General features: G+C 40.7%; 1 protein-coding gene across 9 annotated transcripts in view; it reads right to left on the bottom strand.

Moving 5' to 3' along the window:
* Positions 1-26289, bottom strand: part of stau2 (staufen double-stranded RNA binding protein 2) — a 320197-nt gene that overhangs the window by 75146 nt on the left and 218762 nt on the right. For 7 of the 9 annotated variants that reach the window (XM_059645862.1, XM_059645861.1, XM_059645865.1 and 4 more), the window contains one exon: positions 10383-10496. In XM_059645862.1, the coding sequence (XP_059501845.1) occupies positions 10383-10496 (114 nt within the window). Of the gene's footprint in view, positions 1-1217; positions 1299-10382; positions 10497-26289 lie in introns of those variants that run through there. The other 2 variants (XR_007247362.2, XR_007247363.2) reach the window with 2 other exon arrangements.

Genomic DNA, 26289 nt, shown 5'->3' with positions numbered 1-26289 from the left:
TAATCTAAAATCATTGTTATAATAAAATAGTTCATTTAAATCTGCTACATTATATCATACTGTTTTACCAACCAAAATGACTAAACTAATTATCAAAGTGATTGCTCCTCTTAACCATTACCTGAAAGTTCTGATTAAATTGTCACCTGAAAAGCAAGCTCTTTTCTTTGTCTAGATACTCGTACTAAGAAAAAATACAATTATTTTTTAAGAGATCTGTGTACTGTAATAATTCATAAGAAACATTAGACTGATTTGTTTTACTCCCCCTCATTTTTAGTGTATTCAACAATTTTAAATTAGGAATGTTTGCTGAAACAGTTGTCATATTTTTTCATGGTTGATTGTATGGATTGTACCTTGGATTATCTGAGGGTCTGGATGAAGGGAGTGGGTGTAGATGTAAATGACAGTGAATGGCTTGCATAACATTTCCTCTCCTCTTCAAAGAAAACCTGATGCAACCTTATGGAGGTGCCATCAAGTTGACAAATGGGTGCAGTGCAACCCTGTGCCTCCCACTGAAATCCGACTCCTGATTTACACAATATCATCCTGTAAGGAATGTTTAACTACAGAGCATAGTTTAAACTGATCCATATTAGGTAATATAATCCATTTATTATTCGTTTGATTTAAAAGTAAGAAATACTGGAAAGGAACAATTTGTTCTGGGTCTATTTGCCAATCTAGTATTAAATAAGGTCCTAATGCAAAGAAATCTGTGGTAGGGTCGCTAATTAGTAACAGGCCACTGGCAAGATACAAAAAATATTGAAAACAGAAAGCTATTGCATTAGTGGCGATAGGGTAGAGCAGTACCAGATGTAAGAACTCTTATAATGGACTGATCAAGCAAAGGTAATTTTACCTTTTTATCCAATGTCTGCCTAAACACATTAGTCTCTTCCAACTTCAGTTCTTTTAAAATAAGAACTATCATTCTACTGATCTTTGTTCTTTAACTGCCAATACGTCATCTCTCTCTTTGTCTTATCCCTGCTAATTTCTCTCTCGTGTTTGTCAAGTGAAATTTAAAGCACTGCTACAATACTTATTTTACAATCCAGCTGAAAAAGTCCATCTCAGCCCTCCGCAAATTGCCAGTTTGTGTCCCTGCTGTTTCCTGGGTGTTAGCAAGTCACAGGTTAGAACAACATTACAATCAAGATTTTGTTTTAAGGTTACAGTCAAACTTAATTACAGGCTGTGCTCACCCTACTCACTGACTCAGTGTTTCCAGCAGTTAGAATGCTAGTTTTTCCATCGGCTTTCACATATCAATATGACAATAGAGCCTGAAGATAAAAAAATAAATATTCTGAAATTGTATACCTCATTAATTAGCAAATCTAACGCTGTTCAAACATTGTTAAGTATGCACTGCAAGACGTCTATATCAGTGATCACAGAAGTGTGTAACTTTTACTTCTCATAATTTTTTTTAACAATAACATTTTCACAAAAATTGACATTTTTAATATTACATGGAGCTTTTTAAATTGCTGTTTTTGTATCTCCAAAGTTCTCTTGGAAAACAGGCTAATTATGTGTCTGACAGCTTGCAAAGTAAAGGGACTCCTTCCAGGTCAATAACCTTTATACCAAACAGCATTAGGATGGTTACAAGAGGACTCTCAAACACATACAATGGGTTGCAGGGTGGTGGGCTTCTCACATCCATCAGGTGAGAGGTGAGGCTATCCTGCTGATGTCAGCCCATAATTCAGAGCCAAACCTCCAGGCTCTATTTGCTAACAAGGTCTGTGGTGGAGTTCAAATTGTGCACCTTCCAACTCAGAGGTAGGAATTCTACCACAAAGCTAAAGACTCAATTCTAGTTTTTGACGTGTTACATTAAGGTAAACCCCTACATCCAAACAAAGCTTTTTTCTTCCCACATGGATGATGTATTCATCCAGGTATACAAAGAAAAGTCAGTTTTTTAGAAGTTATTCATGGGATGAGGGCATCACTGGTTAGGCCAGCATTTATTGCACATTGCAGATGGCAGTTATGAGCAATGGGTCTGGTAAGGTTGGTAGCTTCCTTCGTCAAAGGACATTTAGTGAACCAGATGGGTTTTTTCCAACAATCCACAATGTTTGCATGGTTATCATTAGATTCTTAATTCCAGATTCCTTTAAATACTCTTATCTAATAGTGCCTTTATCCAATGCCAGTAAATAACACTAGAAATGCACAGTGAATGTGTTGACAATTGAAAAAGAAAAAGAATTGCACAATTCAGACAGAAGCCTTTTGATAGATCTGATTGAACGCTGACAGGAGGCCCTATTTATAAAGCAAAGCAAAACAATTGGTGGAGATAGACAGGAGCAACCAGAGACAGTATGGCTTCACGAAGGGGAAATTATCCCTGACAAATTTACCAGAATCCTTTGAGGAGGTAACAATCAGAATAAAGGGGAAGCAGAGAATGTAATGTATTTGGATTTTCTGAAGGCATTTGATAAGTTACCACACGTTAGGGTTCTTAACATGATAACAGCCTATGTCGTTGCAAGTACTGTAGCATATTAGCATGGATAAAGGATCGGCTAACTAATAGGAGGCTGAGTTGTTATAAGTTGGGATGGATGTAATTTTCAGGTTGGCAACCTGAAACTAGTAGTATGCCACAGAGACAAATGAATGTACTATAGTCAAGCTTATGGATGACACAAAATAAGACAGCAAGTAGTCAATTACTTCAATAAGAGACAATCTAATCACCGCCTTTCGATATTCAGTGCTGTTACCATCATTGAATCCCTGACTATCACATCCTGGGAGTTACCATTGACCAGAAACTCAAACAGGCTCACTAGATGAACACAGTGGCTACAAGAACAGGTCAAATGCTAGGAATATTGCAGTGAGTAACTCATCTGACTCCCCATTGCCTATCTACCTTCTACAAGGCACAAGTCAGGATTGTGATGGAATATTTCCCACTGGCCTGAATGGGTGCAATTGCAATAGTACTCAAGAAGCTTAACACAATCCAGGACAAGTCAGCCATTCGGTAGGCATCACATCCACAAGCATCCACTCATTCCATCATCAACGCTCATTTGCAGCAGTGTGTACTACCTGCAAGGTTCACCACAGAACTTTACCAAAAGTCCTTAGGCAGCACCTTCCAAATCCGCGATGACTTCTGACAAGAAGGACAATGGCAAAAGATACATGGGAGCACCACCAGCTGCAATTTCCCCTCCAAGCCACTCACTATCCTGACTTAGAAATCTTTCATTGTTCCTTTACTGTCATTGAGTCAACATCCTGGAATTCCATCCCTAAGGGCATTGTATGTCAACTTACAGCACATGGACTGCAGCAGTTCAAGATGACAGCTTACCACTACTTCTCAACGGAATCTAGAGACAGGCAATAAATGCTGGCCCAGTCAGTGACATTCATGTCCTACAAGTGAATTTAAAAAAGAAGTTCATATAAGGCTCATTCAGCTGATACCAGATATAGAATGATAATCTTATGCAGAGAGATTGAATCGAAAAAGGACAGCTTTATTGAAAAACATTAGATTCTGAGAGTTCTAGAGAAGGATTACTGGACTCAAAACATTAACTCTGCCTTGTCTTATGATGCTGTCAGACCTACTGAGTTTCTCCAGCAATTTCTGTTTTTGTTTGAGAATTTTAGGGGATTTGACAAATGCATGACAGAGAGATTGTGGGCTGAATGGCTTACTTCTGTTCCTGTGTCTTAAAGGTCTTCAGCAGGGCAGAACAGGAGGAACAGCAGGGAAAGGTCCACAGTGCAAGTATACTGGTTTTGCAGCAGATTGTCTCACCTTTCTCCATTAAAAGAAAGAACAAAATACACCTCTTAAAGCCACAGCATTGTCACATAATGGGCCTCAACACTGCAAGCCAGGGAAACGAAAAATAAACTATCCAAAGGCTTACAATTCTAATCATCACTGGATAACTCCAGATGAATTTGTTTTTAGAATTTTCTTTTTGGAATATAGCCAATGTTGGAAAGGCTTTGTATCTGAAAGGTCCAGTATTGCTTATCTTCTTCCTATATTGACAGACCTGCCTTTTATTTTTTACTGTCTCTTCTTTGTTGCCTTTTGAAAATATGAGCCTCTTCAGATATGAAGTGTTGCGTTTTCACTGTGGGAACAGGGAATGGAATGGAATGCCATTTCCTGCTGTTACTGAAGCTCTAGTCATATATACTCAACGCAATTATGTAAACTAAGTGCATTATTTCATCAACTGTTATTAAATCTCAGGCATTCATCCATTTAATGACAAACAATCTGTGTTACAGTTCATTCTGTACCTATCTATACTTTGAACAAACACTGGAAAAGCTGAGAAGCCTCAAATTTAAATGCGATCGAGAGAGACAGAATCTTGAAATCCAGTATATGACAGCCCTTGATTTCCTGATACAGACTGGGAAGCAGTGATGGAGAATGGGCAAATGCTTTTTCTGGTGGGTGGCTGATGGAGACCTCTCATCCAGAGCAGTCAGGAATGGATGAACATTAATGACACATACAGGGAGATGTTGGATTCAGTATCAGAAGAGATTCAATAATAATCTGATAATCAATAATGGTCTGGCAAAGTGAGTGCTACACACGTTACCCAGGAGTATGGAAGGACTGTCTTTGGAGCAAAGGCTGAAGAGCTTGGGACTCCACTTGCTGGAGTTAGAACAATGACAGGTGATCTGATTGAAACATAAAGCATTCATAAGGGGCTTGACAGGGTAAATGCTGAGAGATGTTTCTTCTCATGGGAACGTCCAGAAGCAGAGGCATTGTCCCAGAATAAAGGGGTGCCAACTTCAGACTGAAATGAGGAGGAATTTCTTCTCTCAGAGGGTTGACAGTCTTTGGAACTTCTTGTTACAGAGAGCTGTGGGTGGGGTCCTTATAGACTCTTGATCAGTAGGAGAATCAAGGGTCACAGGGAAAAGGCAAGGAAATAGACATGAGGAATATCAGATCAGTTTTGATCCAAACTCATGTCCTCAGAATATTAAAAATTGAGAGAACTGCGGGTGCAGTTCTCAAATCAGGAATAAAAACAGAAGTTGGTGGAAAAGCCCGGCAGGTCTGGCAGCATCTGTGAAGAAAAAATAGAGTTAACATTTCGGGTCCAGTGACCCTTCCTCAGAATGCTCAATACCCCTGATTCCTTCATCACCATTCCTGGGAATCAGCGGCACATACCCATCAGAAATGGCAATATAGTGGTATATAGTCAGGTGGAAGGGGCCCTGGGAATTCTCAACATTGATAGTAGACACTATCGTGGCAGAAAATTTACATCTGACTGGAAGATGTATGACTCTGTCAAAATGAAAAAAACATTCTGAAAGAGGTAATGCTCCTGTACATTGACTGCTGAGAGGTCACACAGGGTCCACAGGCTTCAAGTCAAACATAAGCAAGGAAACCTCTAGGTGATTACCATCTACCATCCTCCCTCAGCTGATAAATCAGTCCTCCTCTATGTTAGACATGACTTGGAGAAAACTCTGGGTGGGAAAATCTAATCCTCATCACCAAGTGTGGCTTCAGACCACCTCTGCTGACTGAGCTGGTTGAGTCCTGAACAACATACGTTCCAGGCTGAGCCTGTGACAGCTTGTGAGGGAGCCAAGTAAGAAAGATCTACTGGATTTCACCCTCTCTATTTTATCTGTTGTAGATGCATCTGTTCATGGTGATATTGTTGGGAGTACTTTGCAGTACTTAGAGAGACGAAGCCCCTCATTCTACCAATATCATAAAATCAGAAAAGCAACCCTGGTTATACCAAAAACAGCACCAGGTACACCAAAAAATAGTGTGCCAACCTTCTGATGGTACAATACATGCATAATACCACATATTTCCATTTGTGTCTTCCGATCCTGGCTGCAGCAAATGTGGGTAGCACATGTTCACCAGGCTAAGTCTGGTGAGTAAAGGAAAATCAGGGAAAGGCAAGAACACCCCTTTTTACAACAATATCTGAAGCATTCAGGTAGGCTATTAGACGTCTCAAGTCTTTTAATGAATGATTGTGGGTCAATGTATGGGTGAGTGGGTGAGCAAATGTTAGGTGGATAGGTGGGTGAGGTAGGTAATTGGGTCAGGAGAGTAGTGAGGTAGCTGTTGGGCAGTGAATTGTCAGGAGGCTTACTGGGTTATTCAGTCTGGTTGGAGGGGCAGACGAGGGGTCCTCCAGATGGAAGCCCTCAGGTCAGGCTGGGGTTGGTGTCTGGTGGTGTGAGGGGGCTAGTTGGATCAGATCAGGGTGAAAACGTCAGTGTGGTTGTCAAAGGTTGTGTTGCTCAGTTGAGCTAACATTAGCTAACCACACATAAGTAGGGTATGTATGCAGGCAAATCCCCAGTCCGAATCTCCATCCGAAACTCTGGGTTAGAAATATTCGGGGAGGGTCCTTACCATTGGAAGGTTAAACTGGTCAGGCATTTTCTAGCTGTGTCTCTAAGTCAGAAACTCCATGAGTGTGCAATTTAATAAGACCGTAAGACATGGAATCAGAAGTTAGGCCATTCAGCCAAGTGAAGCTGCTCCGTCATTCAATCATGTGTGATAAGTTTTTCAATCCCATTCTTCCGCTTTCTCCCTGTAACCCTTGATTCCCCTCAACAATCAAAATAAATAACATATCAGCACTGATGCTTTGCACTGTAGAGACACTCTGATGACAGACTGCAATAACTACCATTGATTACTGAATAGCTTTTAAATCAGGGTGACCAACTGTCTCTAATATCCTGGGACTATCTCATAGCTGAGCTGCTGTCTTGCAGTCTAGGTTGTCTGCATCTGGAATGCTGTTCGCTCCATTTTCTGGATCATCAATCTTTGCACATTGCACACTCGGCAGACCACTCCCAGCACTCTCACAGACTTGCCACGTTAACCAGCACTCCCCATCCTCCAGTCCTATAGATTTGCCAGCATTACCCCTCCCTGGTTGGAAGCATAATCTCTATTAGTCAGTTACTCTGCTTTTAAATAATATTTCCTAAATTTCTACTTCCGCACTCAGATTTCTGAAATGCAGGCTATACACAACATAGAAACGAACAACTGTGTTCCTAATACTAGGAGTACATCAAGTCCTTCTGATAGTGATGAGTACCACAATTTCTCTGAAATTGTACCCTTAATTAGTATATTAACATTCCTTCTGGAAATGTGAATTATGGAAAATATACTAAACTATACTACTGAGTTATGCACAATAAAAATAGCTTTTTCTCTCATAACAGATTTACTTTGTATTAATTTTACATGACTGAAGTAAGTTACTACCAGTAATTTTAACGGAAATGTAGATGTTAAAGAAAAGGAAAGCTTGTTCCAGAGTATAAAGATTTCAACAGCTGCAGACTTAGTGACATTAAGAACCCCTTTGGAGGTGTCCTGCTGCACTAATGTCTCAGAAATGTTAAAAAGAAACTTCAAACAATCTGCATTCAGTAGGTGGTAGAAGAGCTCTCCACAGGGTTCATTTGAAGACCAGTCCAGCAATCACTCAGTCATGAATCAGAACTGTCAGTGATTGTCCAGATAATAAACAGGTGTCAATACCCCAGCAACAAACTTAATCTTTCTTTTACTAAACATATCTTTATTATTTTACACCTTTAAGAACCTAATATTTTTGTTTGTTTTCCACACAATGCTTAAGGAAAACATTTAAATGCCATTGATAGATACAGTTAAATATACTGTATTGTGCAGCTTTGATTCTACATTGAAGATCCCAATCTTCAGCATGTGTAATGCTCCCTGATTGTTATAGGGGTTAGGGGGATGGAGAGTGGGGGAGACAAATAAGAACTGGTCATAAATGGAACTAGGCAAGAACAAATGTGACATAGTGGTTTAACGATGCGATGGTGTATGGGACCCACAATTTCACACAGCAAATATGATAAAAATGGTACCATTACTACTGTCTTACTGAGTATAGCACCATAGAAGATTGTGAGGAATTTTTTCTTCGGTCATCTCAACCACTGTTAATGTGTGGCTTGGGGAAATCAGATCTAAACATTGAAGAGGCCAAATATTAACACAAAAAAGTGGTTAATTTTCTCATGAAGCTCCAAAACAAAGATGAAACCATTGTTATTTAGCCATCACTTAAGAAGGATGTTAAAACAAACAATGCACCATCAAGACGAGTAGAAAAATTGAGAGTTTTTCTTAGCAGAGGAAAAAGCTGGGAAAACTATGCTGGACTGTACTTAAGTGCATCAGTGATACTTTCTCAAAAATTGCTTTTAAATCTCTGCAGAATGGAAATACATCAGCTAAATAGAACATAATATAGTGTATATGAAATAGATATGACTAATTTAGTTGCATCCATTTCATAGAATTACAGAAGCTATTCTGATGACAAATCATTTATTAACATTTCCTCCAGCTTCCAATTTAGCTAACAACTAGATGACATGGTGGCTCAGTGGTTAGCACTGCTGCCTCACGGCGACAGGGACTCGGGTTCGATTCCACCCTCGGGTGGCTGTCTTTGTGGAGTCTGCACATTCTCCATGTGTCTGCATGGGTTTCCTCTGGTGGTCCAGTTTCCTCCCACAGTCCAAAGATATGGAGGTTAGGTGGAATGGCCACGCTAAATTATCTGTAGTGCCTAGATGTGCAGGCTAGGTAGATTAGCCAAGGTAAATGCTGACTGACAGGCACAGGGCTGGGGTCTGGGATGGGATGATCCCCAGAGGGTTAGTGCAGACTTGATGGCTGAATGCCCTTTCCTGCTCTGTAGGTATTCCGTGAGTCCATGACTATACCAGATCCAGCCAAATTAACCAGAACTATTCTATGAAAAGACATTTTGTCACTGATGAGTGACTTACAAGCATTAGAAGCTACACCTATATTTCAAATAACACATAAAGCAAGTTGCATCATTACTGTACCATGTACTGTCAATACTCAGAGTGAAGTACTAGACCATTGAAAACATTACCATCTAGTCATTCGGTCACAGAGTTATTGCTTTTCTCCCATTCTTCTCAGTAATTCACAATCTCAAAATGTTTATATTCCCTGAGAACCTTTTTATTATATTTAACAAGTTTTGATACAGTACAATGGAAAAGATTACCAAAGCGAAACAATTTTGTTCTAATTTTTAACTAATCCTGACTGGTATTTTAACAAACATAAACCACCTCAAAAGAACACATTTGGACCAATAACCAAAGGAATTTTCAGCCCCTGTAATCACTAATTTCATCTTAGGCAACTAATTGTCAAACCTATTTCTTATACATTTAATGATTAGCTTTTCTAGTCTTTAACCATGCAATTGGAAGGCTGGGCGGAGGGAGCTAGGAGGGGAAGGGACAAACCATTAATTATGTTTGAGTAATTGCCCTTGTCTGTCTTCCCTGAAAGTATTAGATCTCTGGTGCAGAGATGACTGATATCAAAAGCCAATTACAAATCTATATTGTCCACTCTCATGACTGGAGGTAAATAGTTATTTTGTTTTATTGGAACGGGGTTTGAGGGGACGGGGCAATTTTCCAATCTTTCTGGCACCAATTTATTTCAGGCATTCTTCATGCAACACTAATTTCAAAAGCCAGGTATATTTAACAAATCATTTATCATCATAATGAAAATTGTTACTCATTTACAATATAGAATAATAAATCTATTAGCTGTAATGAGAAACCTTCAACAGAATATGAAGCTTTAGAATAATAACATATGAACACAGTGGACTCTATCTTCTATGGAGTTAATTTCATGCTTCAGTGAGAATCAACAATGAATCTAGTTCTCTTATCTAAATGGTGAAATGAAAATGATTTTATCTTGATAGTACTTTATTGTGATTAATTCAGGAATAGTAAAATTTCAATTCAGTTTCAATTTCTGCTATGTTTCCAACTCTGGTGTAAACGAGCACTTTCGTGCATACACCAATTCCTCTGTAATGACTTATACAAAATTCCTGTTAGTATGCTATGATCAGCTAAATAGATTAATCTTTCAGCCATAATTATTAAAAGAAAGTTAAATCAGACAAATGGCAAAGAAAAACCTATCCTTTACTGAACAATGCATTGAGAGTTCAAGAATTAAATTGCAGTCTTTGTTAATAGTGGACTCTCCATGTTTTCTAACACTGTTGGTCAGGGTAAGTAATCAAAAGGATGAAAAATATCAAGGTTTCCACACTTCAGCATTCCATAGGGCATGACTACACGATGATGCCTTGCAGGTTGTGATTGCCAACCTGCCTGTTTTGTCTAAATGGGCACATTAGGAAATGGAAATGAAAGATAACGTCAATAAAATCAATTTTAATATAGGTTACATTTTTGGTTACCTGATCACGGCTAGCTTCGATGGAGCTTCCAATGCCATGAAAAGTTATTTGCACAGGTGACAGTGTCAGGTATGTCATACATTCTTTGCCGTTCTGCATATCACTGTATTGCACCTAAAAGAATAAAGATAAATTGTACAGAAAATGAAACTTCTAATCATACAAGCTCAATGTTTTTCATGTTTAAAATACAATGTCTTGCTGATTTTACAAATAGAACCACAAACTCAAACTGTTTCTGGTAAAATCAACAGGGCTTGATTTTTTTGTATTCCAGCTAAAAGCAGGATTGCTCAGAAAATAGTCTTTTGAACTGTTTCCATTTGCGACCTTTCTAACATCGGTACGAAACAAATTAAACCCCTCAGCATGTCATCATTAATTTTGGAAAATTCTCAACTATCTTCTGCCACAGGATGAGGCCAAAACATTGAATGATTTATAGCAGTTACGAATAGTTCTTCGGGCTAAAAAAAATCAGAGTATGGAGTGAAAGTGGAAACAGGGTACTGAGTTGGATGATCAGCCATAATCATATGCAATGGTGGAGCAGGTTCAAAGGGCTGAATGCTTACTCCCCACTCCTATTTCCTGTTTCTACGTTTACCTAATCACTACAGGATTCTATTACTTCATTTGTGATTCCTTCCTGAAGCGCCAAAAATACAGGTAAAACATGGAACGATTAGAAAATGCTTACTTCTAACTTGAAAGTTTGTTTGATTGAACATGAAAAAAACAAATCATTTTGAACAGACTACAGGAAACTGGTCGAACAGAAATAGTGATAGATATATTGTACTGGAGACTTAAGCATGGAGAGTACATAGGTTTGATTTGTTAAAGCAATTTTCCATCCAAATATGTTCTCTCATACAGTGGCATTCCTGAATGGTTGAATATTTAACAGTAAACTTGTTTGTGGTTATGTCTGTGGAAGGAGAAAGACATCGTTTATCAACTGAAATCTAACTATTACATTGTATTTGTTTCACAAATTTGTAACTGGAGAAGTTTTTTATAATTCCAGCATATTGTGTAGCTGCTGAAGGCTCCAATTTTTTGTACTCCAATTTGGGATGTAAGGTGTATGATTCACATATTTTAATATATTTCAGAGCTTGGAGCTTTAGTGCAGTGTAGGTTATAGTCTGAATGTATGAGTTTACTTTTTTAAATGGTGTGTGGACATACTGGCTGAAGCAGCATTTATTGCCTATCCACTAGTGACCTTTGAGAAGGTGGTAACGAGCTGCCTTCTTGAACCACTGCAGTCCATTTGTAGGTACAATGACATTAGGCAGGGAATTTTAGAATATTGACCCAATGACAGTGAAGGAACTTACTTTCAAGCTAGGTGGTCAGTGGGTTAGAGGGGGACTTGCAGGTGGTGGTGTTGCCATGTTTCTGTGCTGCCCTCATCAATCCATATGGAAGTAGTCACAAGTTTGGAAAGTGCTGCCTAAGGAGCCTTGTTGAATTTCTGTAATGCATCTGAGAAATGGTGTACACTGCTGCAACTGGGCATCAGTGGTGAAAACTGTGAATGTTTATTGATGTGGTGCCAATCAAGTGGCATGCTTTGACATGGATGGTGCCCAACTTCTTTAGTATTGTTGTTGGAGCTGCACTCGTCCAGGCAAGCGTGAGATATCCCGTCACATATGTGACTTGTGCCTTGTAGATGATGGACAAGTTTTGGGGATTCAGTAGGTGAATTGCTCTTGCAGGACTCCTAGGCTCTGACCTTCTCTTGTAGCCATACTATTTATCTGGCCAGTCCAGTTCAATTTCTAGTCAATAGTAACTCCCAGAATAGTAAAGATGGTATTGCAACTTGATGTCAAGGAATGATAGCTGGATTCTCTCATGTTGGATATGGTCATTGCCAAACTATTGTGTGATGCAAATGTTGCTTGCCAATTGTCAGCCTGAACTTGGATATTGTGCAGGCCATGCTGCAATTGACACGGATTGCTTCAGTATCTGAGAAGTCATAAATGGTACTAACATTGTGCAATCATGAGTGAACATCCCCATTTCTGATCTTATGATGGATGAAAAGCAATTGATGAAACAGCTCAAGATGGTTGGGCCTAGGACACTACCCTGACAAACTCTTCTACAGATATATAGAAGCTGAGAGGGCTAGCCTCAAACAATCGTACCTTCTCTTGTACCATTCATAACTCCAACCAACAGAGAGTTTTCCAACAGACTTCCATCAGCTTCATTATGGTTTGGGATCCTTGGTGCCACATTTTGTCAAATCCATCCTTAATAGCAAGGAAGTGAGCAGGTTATTGCTAAGTGAATGCGGTTGAAATTGCACTGTTGATGATACTTTCCAGCACGTTACTGATGACCAGAAGTAGACTAATGGAGTGGTAATTGGCTGGGTTGAATTTGTCCTGCTTTGTGTGTACAGGAAATACCTGTGCAACTTTCCACATTGTTGGGTGGATGTCAGTGTTGTACTGGATCAGCTTGGCTTGGGCACAGCAAGTTCTGGAACACAAGTCTTCAGCTCTATTGCCATAATGTTGTAATATCCAGTGTCTTCAGCAATTTCTTTGAGTGAATCAAATAACCTGCTCACTGATGTTCAATTTGTGTTCAGCCAAGGCCACTTAGATCTTAATCCCATTACATGGTTCTAACATGGACAAAAAGAGCTTGATTTCAGGGGTGAGGAGAGAGTGACTATTATAGAATCATACAGCATGGAAAGAAACCCTTCAGTCCAACCAGTCCATGCAAACCATAATTCCAAACTAAACTAATCCCACCTAACTGTGCTTAGTCCATATCCCTCCAAACATTTCTTATTCACCGACTTGTGTAAATGCCTTTGAAATGTTGTAACTGTATCTGCATCCACCACTTCCCTCTGGAAATTCATTCCACACACAAGCTACTCTGTGTAAAAAAGTTACCCAAATGTTATTTTGTAAATCTTTTTCCTCTTACCTTAAAAATAAGGCCCCTAGTTTTGAAATCCCCTACCCAGTCACCTTAACTATACCCCTCATGCTTTGAAAAACCTCTATAAAGTCACCCCTCAACCTCCTACACTCCAGTGAAAAAAGTCCTAGCGCATCCAGCCTCTCATTATAACTCAAACCCTCCATTACCAGCAACATGATATTAAAACTGGATATGGCAAAATGTGGCATCAGTGATGCTGGGAAACACTGGAGGAGGCAGAGACAGATAATCCATGCATCATTTCTGGTTGAAGATTATTGCAATTGCTTCAGCTTTATATTTTGCACTATTGAGCTAGGCTCCCGCCATATGGAGGATGGGAGTTTGTGTACAACTTCCTCCTCCAGTGAGTTGTTTAACTGTCCACCATTACTCATGACTGAATATTGCAATAGTTTAGATCCAATCTGTTTGTTGTGAATCTGCTTCGTTCCATTGTTTAATTTTGGCATTAGTCCCCTGATGTAAGTGAGGAGGACTTTGCAGGGTCAACAGGGCTGTGTTTGCTGTTTCTGGTGCCTTAGTCAATGTTAGGTGCTCTGTCTGCTTTTATTCCTTTTCTTGAGACTTACTAGTGGTGGATACAACTGAGAGGCTTGCTCAACCATTTCAGAGGACAGCTGCTAGACAACACATTGCATTGGATCTGGAGTCTCATGCAGGTTTCCTTTTCATGCAGGGCATTAGTGAACCAAATGAGTTTTACAACAATCAGCATTTGTAATCACTAGAATTTTAATTTTGGATGTTTACTGAATTCAAATTATACCATCTGCTGTGGTTGGAATCAATACAGAGACCCCTGGATCTCTGGATTGCCAATTCAGTGACAATACAACTATGCCATCACCTTCCAAATTCTTGACTAACATTCCTGTATTTCTGGAGTTATGATATTTTTTACAACTATTATGAGACAGTTACTTCCTGGGGTGGAAATGGAAATGTGTTAGCCCTGGGAAGATTTTTATGGGTAAACATTGTTGATCATGATCTTGTTCCCTGGTTAGAATGGTCAGACTCGTGGCTTTGTTTAGGGAAAAACTGCACAGCCTGCAAACTTTTGATTTTGATTTTGATTTGCAGAGGTCCCAATGGAAATTAGATTTGTGAGACAGTTTCTCCTGAAGAAAGGAGATCATTTAGATCTATTGAGAAATAATTTCCCTCAGTTTAAAGATTTTAGTTTGAATTTTACATTGCAAAAACGTTTGGTTAGATCCTTTAAGTAGTTACTTGAAATTGAGAAAGTCTAAATTCATTTCCGAGACTAATCAAGGAAGAGGCTACCAAACTTTCAAGATCAGGAAATAAAAGAAATTGTAAAGTTAAACATTTTGGTTATAGAAAGCAAACTCTCTCTGTAGGACTTGAGTGCTGTAAAGTAATGGTGTTGGGATTGATGAGATTGTATTTTTATGATGTGATTCAAAATCTTTCAAATGGTGTGACATGTAAATAGAGATAACAAGGTGTAGAACTGGATGAACACAGCTGGCCAAACAGCATCAGAGGAGCAGGAAGGCTGCTGTTTTGGGCCTAGACCCTTCTTTAGAAATGGGGGAGGGGAAGGGGGTTCTGAAATAAATAGGGAGAGAGGGGGTGGCAGATAGGAGATGGATAGAGGAGGAGATAGGTGGAAGGGAGACAGACTGGTCAAAGAGGCAGGGATAGAGCCAGTAAAGGTGAGTGTAGGTGGGGAGTTAGGGAGGAGATATGTCAGTCCAGGGAGGACAGACAGGTCAAGGGAGTGGGATGTGGTTAGTAGGTAGATGATGGGGGTGGGGCCTGAGGTTGGAGGAGGGAATAGGTGGGAGGAAGGGCAAATTAGGGAGGTGGGGATGAGCTGGACTAGTTTTGGGATGCGGTAGGGGGAGGGGAGACTTTGAAGTTTGTAAAGTCCACATTGATACCATTGGGCTGGAGGATTCCCAAGTGGAGTATGAGTTGCTGTTCCTGCAACTTTCAGGTAGCATCGTTATGGCACTGCAGGATGCCCAGGATGGACATGTCATCTAAGGAATGTGAGGGGGAGTTGAAATGGTTCACGACTGGGAGGTGTAGTTGTTTAGTGTGAAACCGAGTGTAGATGTTCTGCAAAGCGGTCCCCAAGCCTCCGCTTGGTTTCCCCGATGTAGAAGAGGCCACAACGGGAACAGCAGATGCAGTATACCACATTATCAGATGTGCAGGTGAATATCTGCTTGATGTGGAAAGTCTTCTTGAGGCCTGGGATGGGGGTGAGGGGGAGGTGTAGGGGAAGGTGTGGCACTTACTGCGGTTGCAGGGAAAAGAGCCGGGTGTAGTGGCGCTGGAGGGGAGTGTACAACGGACAAGGGAGTCACGGAGAGAGTAGTCCCTCCGGAAAGCAGGTGAGGGGGGAAAGGGGAAAATGTCTTTGGTGGTGGGGTCAGATTGCAGATGGCGAAAGTGTCGGAGGACGATGCATTGGGTCCAGAGGTTGGTGGAGTGGTACGTGAGGACGAGGGGGATTCTGTTTTGGTTGTTATTGCGGTGAAGGTGTGTGAGGGATGAGTTGCAGGAAACGCAGGAGACATGGTCGAGGGCGTTCTCGACCACTGAGGTGGGGGGGTCACGGATTGTTGTGGTCCTTGAAAAACGAGGATATCTGAGATTTACGGGAGTGGAATGTCTCATTCTGGGAGCAGATGTGGCAGAGGCGAAGGAATTGGGAATAGGGGATGGCATTTTTGCAGGAAGGAAGGTGGGAGTAAGTGTATTCTAGGTAGCTGTGGGAGTCGGTGGGCTTGAAATGGGTATCAGTTTCTAGGTGGTTGCCGGAGATGGAGACAGAGAGGTCCAGGAGGGAGACGGAGGTATTAGAGATGGTCCAGGTGAACTTAAGGTTGAGGTGAAAGGTATTGGTGAAGTAGATGAACTGTTCGAGCTCCTCGTGGGAGCACGAGGTGGCACCAATACAGTCATCAATGTAATGGAGGAAGAGGTAGGATTTAGGGCCAGTGTAGGTGCAGAAGAGGGATTGTTCAATGTAACCTACAAAGAGGCAGGCACCCATGGCCACCCGCTTTGTCTGTAGAAAGTGGGAGGAATTGAAAGAGAAGTTGTTGAGGGTGAGGATGAGTTCGGATAAGCAGATGAGGGCCTCAGTGGAGGGGGACTGATTGGGCCTGCAGGACAGGAAGAAGTAGAGGGCCTTTAGGCCATCTGCATGGGGGATGCAGGTGTATAGTGACTGGACATCCATGGTAAAGATGTGTTGGGGACCAGGGAATTGGAAGTCATGGAGGAGGTGGAGGGCGTGGGTGGTGTCATGGGCGTAGGTAGGGAGTTCCTGGACCAAGGGGGAGAAAATGGAGTCCAGATAGGTGGAGTTAAGTTCAGTGGGGCAGGAGCAGGTGGAGACAATGGGTCAACCAGGGCAGTCAGGTTTATGGATTTTGGGAATGAGATAGAAGCAGGCGGCGAAAGGTTGGGGAACGATGAGGCTGGAGGCTGTGGGTGGGAGGTCACCTGAAGTGATGAGGTTGTGGATAGTTTGGGAGAAGATCATTTGGTAGTGGGGTTGGGATCATGATCAAGGGGGCGGTAGGAAGTGGTGTCAGAGAGTTGGCGCCTGGTCTCGGCGATGTAGAATTCCGCGCGCCATACTACAACAGCGCTTCCCCTGTCCGTGGGTTTTATGGTGAGGTTGGGATTGGAGCCGAGGGCTGCACGTTCTGCGGGGGAGAGGCTGGAGTGGGTGAGAGGGGTGGAGAGGCTGAGGCGATTGATGTCATGACGGCAGTTGGAGATGAAGTGGTCAACAGAGGGTAGGAGACCTTGGGGTGGTGTCCAGGAAGATGGGGTGTGCTGGAGGCGGGAGAGGGGGTCAGCAGAGGAAAGGTTAGGCTCACGGTTGAAGAAGTAAGCACGGAGGCGGAGGAAAAACTGCTCAACGTCCAGGCATGACCGGTATTCGTTGACGTGTGGGTGGAGGGGGATAAAGGTGAGCCCTTTACTGAGGACTAACCGTTCATCCTCAGTCAGGGGGAGGTCTGGGGGGGATGGTGAAGACTTGGCAGGGCTGGGTGCTGCTGTCTCCTCGGGAGCTGCTGGCTGTGGAGGCAGTGGGCGGAGCCACATCGGCGCGGCTGTGGGGGGTGCGACATTGGCATCGGCATCGGCTGTGGGCGGAGTGACATCGGCGTCGGCTATGGGCGGAGTTGCATCGGCGTCAGTGGTGGGCAGAGTGGGGTAGGAGGCGGCAGCAGTGGTGATTGTCGGTGCATCCTCAGTGTCTAGTGCTGGCCTCGGAAATTAAAAACTTCAAGAGATAGGCTTTGTGCAAGAAAATCCATTACTCCATATCTCCATACCTACACCGACTGTCCAAAGATCATTCCACCCACTCAACCCCTACCGTATCCTTGCAATCCTGCTTTTCCCATGGCTAATCCAACCAACCTACACATCCTTGGACATCATGGGCAATTTAGCATGGCCAAGCCACATAATCTGCACATCTTTGGACAGTGGGAGGAAGCCAGGGCACCCAAAGGAAACCTGTGCAGACACAGGGAAAATGTGCAAACACCACACCAACAGCCACCCAGACAGTCTCAGGTGCTGTGTGACAGCAGTGCTGACCACTGAGCCACTGTGCCACTCTATTTATTAAATGATAGGTTTTTCAGTTTTCTGTACCAAAGTGGACAACCTCACATATCCCCATATTATATTCCATTCGTAAACTGCTCACTTGGCGTCTCCAAATCCCCTTCAGGCATTTTTGCATCCTTTTCATAACTCACACTTCCATCTAGTTTTGTGTCATCAACAAACATGGCAATATTACACTTATCCCTATGCCCATATCTTTGATACAGTTTGTGAATAGCTGGGGCACAAGTACTGATCCATGCAGTGCCTTATTAGTCACAGCTTACTAACCTGAAAATAACTCATTTATTCCAACTCTTTGCTTTCTGCCTATTAACCAGTTTTCAATCCATGATAGTATATTTCCCCAAAATCATTGGCTGTAATTTTGTTTAATAACCTCTTGTGTGGAACCTTAGCAAACACTTACTAGAAAATATAAATGTAAATGTTCCACATCCACTGGTTTCCCCTTATTTAGTCTAAGGTGCACCCTTATAATAGTGATCTTCATTTGTAACAGGTGTATGTGGTGCACTTAAATTGTGGTAAATAGTGGTTGGAGGATAAGTGATGTTTTTTAGTGGACCCAAATCTAGAAGTGCTGTAGTGCTTTTGATATTTCCAAACTTTCTGAGAGATTATATGTATCAAGGATCTACTTAATTCCATACTTGCAGTATAGTTTAATGTTACATGCACAATCTTAAACTTCAAATTATAAACAGTTCTTTTTAAATTCAGTAACTACAATAGAGGTTTAATTTTTTTCTAAGGAACTAAGTCTCTCATAAACCATTATCAACAATCATGCATAGGATTGAGCACTGCTGGCCAGATCAGCATCTATTGGCCATCTCAATTGCCTATAGAAGGTAGTGGTGGGCTACCTTCTTAAATAGCAGAAGTCCTTGGTGGATAGGTCCACCCAGAGCACTGTTAGGAAGGAGTTCAAGAGTTTTGATTCTGCGATATGAAGAAACAGCAACAGAGTTCCAAGTCACAGAAATAAAATCAAATTGTTATGGTTGCTGGAGATCTGAAATAAAATCAGAAAACACTAGAGAAACTTAGTAAGGTCTTGCAGCATCTGTAAAGACAGAAAGAAAGCAAACATTTTGAGTCAACTTCGACTTTTCTTCAGAAGTGAAGGGAGCTGGCAAATTGATGGGTTTTACGCTGTAGAAAAAGGAGAGAGGAGGAACGTAGAACAGATGGCCCTGAGCAAAAGGCAAAGAGAGTGCTGATGGTATCAGAGAAGCAATATAGATGAAGAGTAGTGTATATTGGCGGGTGTTGATAACAGAAAATAGGTCAGCTGCACTGAGACCAAACCCATGCAAAAAGGCATGGTGTGAGTTAATTAAAATGTTTGTTGCTTACCCCAATTATCTTTGAGAAGATCAGATTTCTTCTGAATACCAATGCTTCTCAAATTTCCAATTTTAAGATCAAAATTTATCCGACAAAAAATGTGAAAGTGGAAAAAGCTAAAAACACATAATAATTCAATAGCTCATCCCACCAATAAGCACGTTCACTATGGTTTTGAAGACAATATCAAAAATATTTTCAGACCATCAATAATCATTGCATAGTGAGTAATAAAGTGAAACATGACTAAAAATTCACACAGTTACAGAGTTGTATAACATGGAAACAGACCCTTCAGTCCATGCCGACATGATCATCATTCACAGTGTTACAAAAGTGCAACATTGAGATATCACTGCTGTTAGGTTGGGAATAACTTTCAAACCTCATGATCTTTTGGTCTCATTAAAAAAGGTTTATCGGGAAATAAAATCAATTGTTGGCTGATAGACTAAGAAATTTTAATTGCTTTTCACATTAAATTTTCTCTCTTCTTGTCCCAATTTATGATGGTTAAGATTTTAATTGATTAATCTTCACAGCCTTAAGCTTCTTCCCCAAACCACTCTACTTTTCCAGAAAACCTACCTCTAACCAAGCTTTTAGACATCTCTTTTTATTGTCTTATTCTCTGAATCATTGTCTATTTTGTCTTATGATGCTTCCATGAAACACCATGGAAATTTTACTCATCTTAAAGGCATCATATAGATGCAAGTTTTTGTTGGCAAAATTTCAGAGATACACCATATTTTTTATTAACTGGCACCTACGGGACCAGGAGTGCACCATAAATTCTCATTGATCAAGAGGTCCACATAATGTAAAAACACACAGTCAGCAATAGAAAAGTAATGCAGCAAGTATACTCATCACTGTTATTCATTTATAGCTTAAGTCACTTAAATAATAATGCAACTACACCTTAAACAGAATGTATCAGCAGACAGCCTTCTAACTAATCACCCTCAGCTGACTACAGAAACAGCAGAAATCATGGTAAAATAGTAAATTTCCTGTACTTCAAGTATATAATTTTTGCCGGTTTATAAGGCACCAGTTAAAAAGACATTTGCTATACTTTCCAATATGCCTGCCAAGTGATTATAAATATGAGACTAGTTGCATCATTGTAAGGTTAATCTATTCTAGAATATTGTTTATAATGATCTGTTGCAAACTTTATCCAGTAGATATCTCAACAATCATCAACAGTAGTTGAATGTCTTATTCATATGGCAACAGTGGTCTTGGGAACGATGGAAGCAGCGATGTGCTTGACTGGAAGTGAAGTAATACATAAAAAGATTGGAGTCCCTTTGGAGCACATTTTTACTTGACTTTACAGTTAGTATAAAATTTAACAGAAAACTATTATTCCACATTGACTGGATATGTTTAAATTATTAATAAATATCCATATACTTGTTATACTTGATGGTAGTTAAATAACAGAATCAAACTGCAAAGCTACTCATTTTACATTCCATAATGTATTGCAAGAGCACAAAGTAAACAAATTAAACAATTCAGAGTACAGCTGCACTCATATTCTATCACACAGAGACATATGTTATTCAGCTGCAGCTGTGTTTGATTGGAGAATTTCTGTAATATAAGTGAAAGACTAAATGCGGATGAAGATAAATCAGCCTTTAGTTGGTTTTATAGCTTTAGCTGAGAGATTACCAAAGCGAAGGAAGTCGGGTGTTGTTTCCCCTTTTCGAGTGCTAGAAGAGGAATGTTTGTGTACATTATTAAAGAGAGAGGTAAACGAGAATGTAGGTCCATAAAAGCAAATAGAGTTGATACTGTAAACAACAAAAGGAATTAGCAGGATTGTTAAAAGTGGTAGTTTGAAATTACTTCCATTAGGGAAAAGAAATTTAAATTAATAATAAGAAGAATTTACTGGATTTAATATAAGTAGGTAAGATTATGCTGGAGAATGTAATGGAACTTAGATGAGGGCTATTTCCAGAAACTGACAATTTCTGAAGATTATGACATCCACCCCAAAGTATGAAGACAAATTGGAGAGAAAATTACCATTACATTAGTCACAATTTTGTACAACACCTGCTATCCTGTTGGATCGGAAACTTGCAGATGTTACTCCTTTATTTAAGAGAGAGAGAGAGAGAGAGAAAGAAATGAAAACTATGAGATTATGCACACTAGCAGGACCAATATTGGAGGTGAATATTATATACCAGGAGAAAGACTGCAGAAAGCTTCAGCGTTGAATATTTGGGGGTCCTAGTGCACAAACCATAAATCTCTCGTATTCAAGTTCAGCTGGTAATGGTGAAGGTGAAATGGAATGTTTGCCTTCAATTCAGAGGGTATAGAGAATAAAAAGAGCAAAGTCTTGCTAAAACTATACAAGGCATTAGTTAGATCAAACCTAGAAGATTCCAAATAATTTTGGTTGTCTTATCTAAGGAAAGATATTCTGACATTGCAAACAATCCAAAGAAGGTTCATTAGATTGATTTTGGACAAAGAGGGATTTTCTTATGAGGAGAGATACAGTGGGTTGGGCAAAAACACATTGAAGGTTTGAAGAATGCGAGGTGACTTTATTGAAACATTTAATGCTCTTAGGGAGCTTTCTGAGATTGTGTTTCCCTTGTGGGACACTCTAGGACTGAAGGGCATAACCTCAGAGTCAGAGATTGCCTAGTTGGGACAGAGATAAGGAGGGATTTCGTATTTCAGTGGGTAGTGCATCTATGGAATTCTTTACTGCATAGATGTGAAGATTCTTTGGCTTTGAGAGGTAATTTTGTCCTTTTTTCTTGAAGTGAGGTTTTAAGGCAGAAATGTAGAGCAGTTTACTAAAATCACCAGAGTAAACAGCTTGAGAGTCCTTGGGTTTTTTTTAAAATTTGAAACAATAGAAGCAATCCGAATGGGTGGAATTGAACTCTCAGAGAACCAACCAGCATTTTTAATTTTTTCAGCAGCAGTTGCTGCTGGGGTCTCAGCAGGGTTAGAAAGCAATGATTCTCTCTTGGCTGCTACATTGGCTCTCTGAGCAGTTACTGTTTAGTCATAAAATAATTTATTATTCAGTTACATTTTCCAATAGAGTTATGTTATTCCAAGTTCTTTTTCCTGTTGTGATATTTTAATTATAATGTTTGAATAAATTGTGCTTTGCTTAGCGTCACCAGCTTGGCCAATCAAATTGCATCTGTACATAGCACCTCACATTTACTTTTAAAATAAGAAAGTTAGGATCTAGGTTACCTTCTACTTGTATTTTGAGGGGGCCTGGTCTGGTCCATAACACCCAGCTTGTACAGCCCTTGTTAAGTACATCCAAGACTCAGATAGATTTTTAAACAATAAGAGAATCAAGAGTTATGGAGAAAATGGTACAAAAGCAGAATTGAGGATTATCTGATCAGCCATGATCTCAATGAATGGTACAGCAGTCCTGACAGGCCAAACAGCCTAGTTCTGTCAATCTACAATCAGTGACAGGGAAGCTTCTAGAATTTGTCATCCAGGATCAAGTGATTGAGTATATGGGCAATAGTGAGCTGATCAGAAATAGTCAGCGTGATTTCACAAAGAGCAGATTGTATCGAATGAACCTTACTGAATATATTGAGGGGGTCATTAACATGGAGTGTCCATGAATTTTATCTATGTAGATATCCTTTGACAACATTCCACAAAATAGATCCACTGCAAAGGCCAGAGAGCTTTAGTAGGTGGAGGATCTGGGGGCAGTTACAGATCTTACAGGAAAATGCCTCATTTAGGAAAGAAGGGCTTTGAGGGATGCACTGATAATGGGAACCACAGATGCTGGAGAATCCAAGATAACAAAGTGTGGAGCTGGATGAACAGGCCAAGCAGCATCTCAGGCCCGAAACACCAGCTTTTGTGCTCCTGAGATGCTGCTTGGCCTGCTGTGTTCATCCAGCTCCACACTTTATTATCTTTGAGGGATGCATTTGCTTAGTTCCCTATCTGGCCTGAGGCATGAGCAGAATGACCTGGTAAGGTTTCCCAAATGCAATCACATCTCCTGCCAGTCTCAAATTACAAGTGGATGGGGTACAGTGTTTTCAATTGGCCAATTAAAAGCTTCAACTGGGGTGAAGGCAAGCTAGCAGCCCTACACCATAATATTTCAGATACGTCAGGGTATGTAGAAAGGCCATTCAGAGAATTTTATAGCCCACAATCTCACCCCTACATGCAAATCTGCTGGGAAGGACCATAATTCTGCTTCCAGTGTTTAAAATGGCAAAAGGATTTGATAGGGAGGATTAATTAAAATTACTTTGCTTGGTGGTAGAGTCTGACACACAGGAGTACAATCTTTATTTTTCAAATAAAGTACAATGGAAATGAGATACTGTCTCCCCAGTAGAATAATTTAACCAAAAAAGACAAAAGAACCACAAATGCTGGAAATCTGAAAAAAGAAACAGAAATTGCTGGAGAAACTCAGTATTCTCGCAGCATCTGTGGTGAGAAAGCAGGGTTAACATTTTGGCTCTAGTGATCCTTCTTCAGACTGCTGACTATTTCTAGACTGTTCATTGTTGCCCACATGCTAAATCACTTGGTCCTGGATGACAAATCCCAGACACATCCAGAGCTGAGTAATGGAGATATGGCTGGAAAGCAGACTTCAGGATGATCTGATCTGCCATGATCTCAGCGCATTCCTGGTGAGTTTCTCCAGTATAGTTTAACAGACATTTTCAAGATCAGGATGCATAGATACTAAGGGGTATGAATCAAAGGTGTATAAAAGCAACTGAGTCACAGGTCAGCCATGATTTAACTGACTAGCTGAACAGCTTTCTTGTGATGCTATGCTCAACTCATTTCTTTTGGCATTGTCAGCAGCAAGGGGAAGCTGTGAAATATGTCCATAAATGAACTTCTATGGACATTTTGGCAAAACTGTTCAATATTTTCCTCAATAATGCCTGCAAAGAAGTTCATCCTGGTATAAACAGTTATAATTTTCCTCTGCACGTGCTCTCCTCTAACCCTCAGCTTCCAAAGAAATCTGGCACTTACCGGGATCCAGTTCCACATTCAGAAACAGTATTCAACAACCCAGCCAAATGACCATTCTTTAAATATGAGTCTGTATAGTTAGTGTTGATGGGCTGTTCTCCAGGGAATGGACCAAGGCTAAATCTGAGTCTTTCTCATTTAATACACAAGTACATAGACTAGTTGCACAATCATACATTTTTCAAATGACGACAGAATCCAATAATTCATGGGACAGAAGACTATTCACCTATCACCATTATGGCTCTGGCAATAAATCGCTGATTCATTTAGGGTGGAGTGGTGGTTTAACAGAGGGAATCTCTCCATGACCTCCAGGGAATTACCTCATACAATTCTCTGCCGATACCTCATTATGTACAAAGTATGCCCCAAAATCACTGTGCTGCTGAACCCATATTTAAAGCCTGGCTGTGCACCAGGTGAAATCTGCCACCCAAGGATATCCCTTCACTGTACATGTAGTGGCAGGGTGACAAAAAAGTAAAGTTTCTGAAAACATATAGGTGGAAAGAGTCACTCAGTTGGAAATAGAATCTCACAATCATCGATATATTGGCTCTTCATCATCTGTCTGATCAAGTGCAGCTACGAAAACGAAACTAGAGAAGTTACCCATTGTTAGTAACGTACCATGTTAGAACCCTATCCGAAGAAATGCTACACTTCCCCTGATGGCCACCACAGCAAAAACATCACTGTTCAATGTGGGATCAACATAGAAAAGCCCTCAAACAGTTATCATGAACAACATGAAAAGTGAAGGAAAAAGGAACAAGAAAATTACATTTGTTTCTGAGAATAAACAGAAGTAGCAGCCTTTCGAACAACAATAAATTTACAGTCAATGAATGATGATCTTGCCCAATTCATTGGAACCAGGTTTGTCATGTTCAATGCTGCCCGGCTCATTCATGGTGAAGGTGATGCCCCTTCTGCTTAAAGTCTTCATCTTTCTATTTGGTAGGCTTTACTGTCCATCGTATCTACTCTTTCCTTGCTCCAGTTGTGCAGCATGTCAGGATCATGTGACACACTTTGGCTGAATTATATTGGAAGATACCCCTAGACCTATTCAAGCATTGCAACCTCACTTCAGGGGATCTATCCTTTGCTCTATGATGGTGCCAGTGGAAGAATGGGCTGCATTGTAGCTTGTTTGGCCTCTATTGGGCTTTGGGTCACAAAGTTGTCAGCCATGGGGTTGCAGAGAGTAGCCCTTGTCTTCCATCAGCCATCCTTGAAAGGCATCAGAACTTGAAAGAAAGCAGGATCCTAATAGTTCTCAAACGTATAGGCATCACGGTAGCTTTCAGGTATTTTTAAGATGTGGTGCCAATGATCACAGATGATTTGTACATTTATTGAATGGTTTCCTTTTCTGTCATTAAAGACTGCTGCATTATGGCACTCGGCATGATGTGTTTATGATCTATAGCACCCTATAGTTGAGCAATCTAGTTACATTGGCAAAGCCTACTGGGCAGGCTGCAGCACTGATCTCAACATGGGGTAACAAGATGAAATGGTGTAATCTGGCACAACCTGCTTTGGTAATAGCCCTGAAACATCTGTGGGTTGATGATTGAGAGATCCCACACTGGTCCCTAGTGGAAGCAACCAGTTACATAAAAAACGTAGTGGATTTATCATCATGACAGTCAAAGGGACGGAAATGTAACTCACGCCTCTGTTCACTAGTCCTGCTCCAGCAGATGACACAGTGTGTGGATGCCCTGGGCAGTGTTCCCTCCAATGTTTTGTCCCTGTGCACACACCTTCAAGGTCTGTGTGCGGCAGTGAATTCCAGAACTGGAAGTCAATGCTGTAATCTGCATTGGTACACTGACCACTGAATGTTACTGCGGCA

Source organism: Stegostoma tigrinum, chromosome 5, assembly GCF_030684315.1.
Source record: "Stegostoma tigrinum isolate sSteTig4 chromosome 5, sSteTig4.hap1, whole genome shotgun sequence".
In the NCBI taxonomy this organism is placed as follows: Eukaryota; Metazoa; Chordata; class Chondrichthyes; order Orectolobiformes; family Stegostomatidae; genus Stegostoma; species Stegostoma tigrinum.
This window is presented reverse-complemented; position numbering and strand designations above follow the sequence as displayed.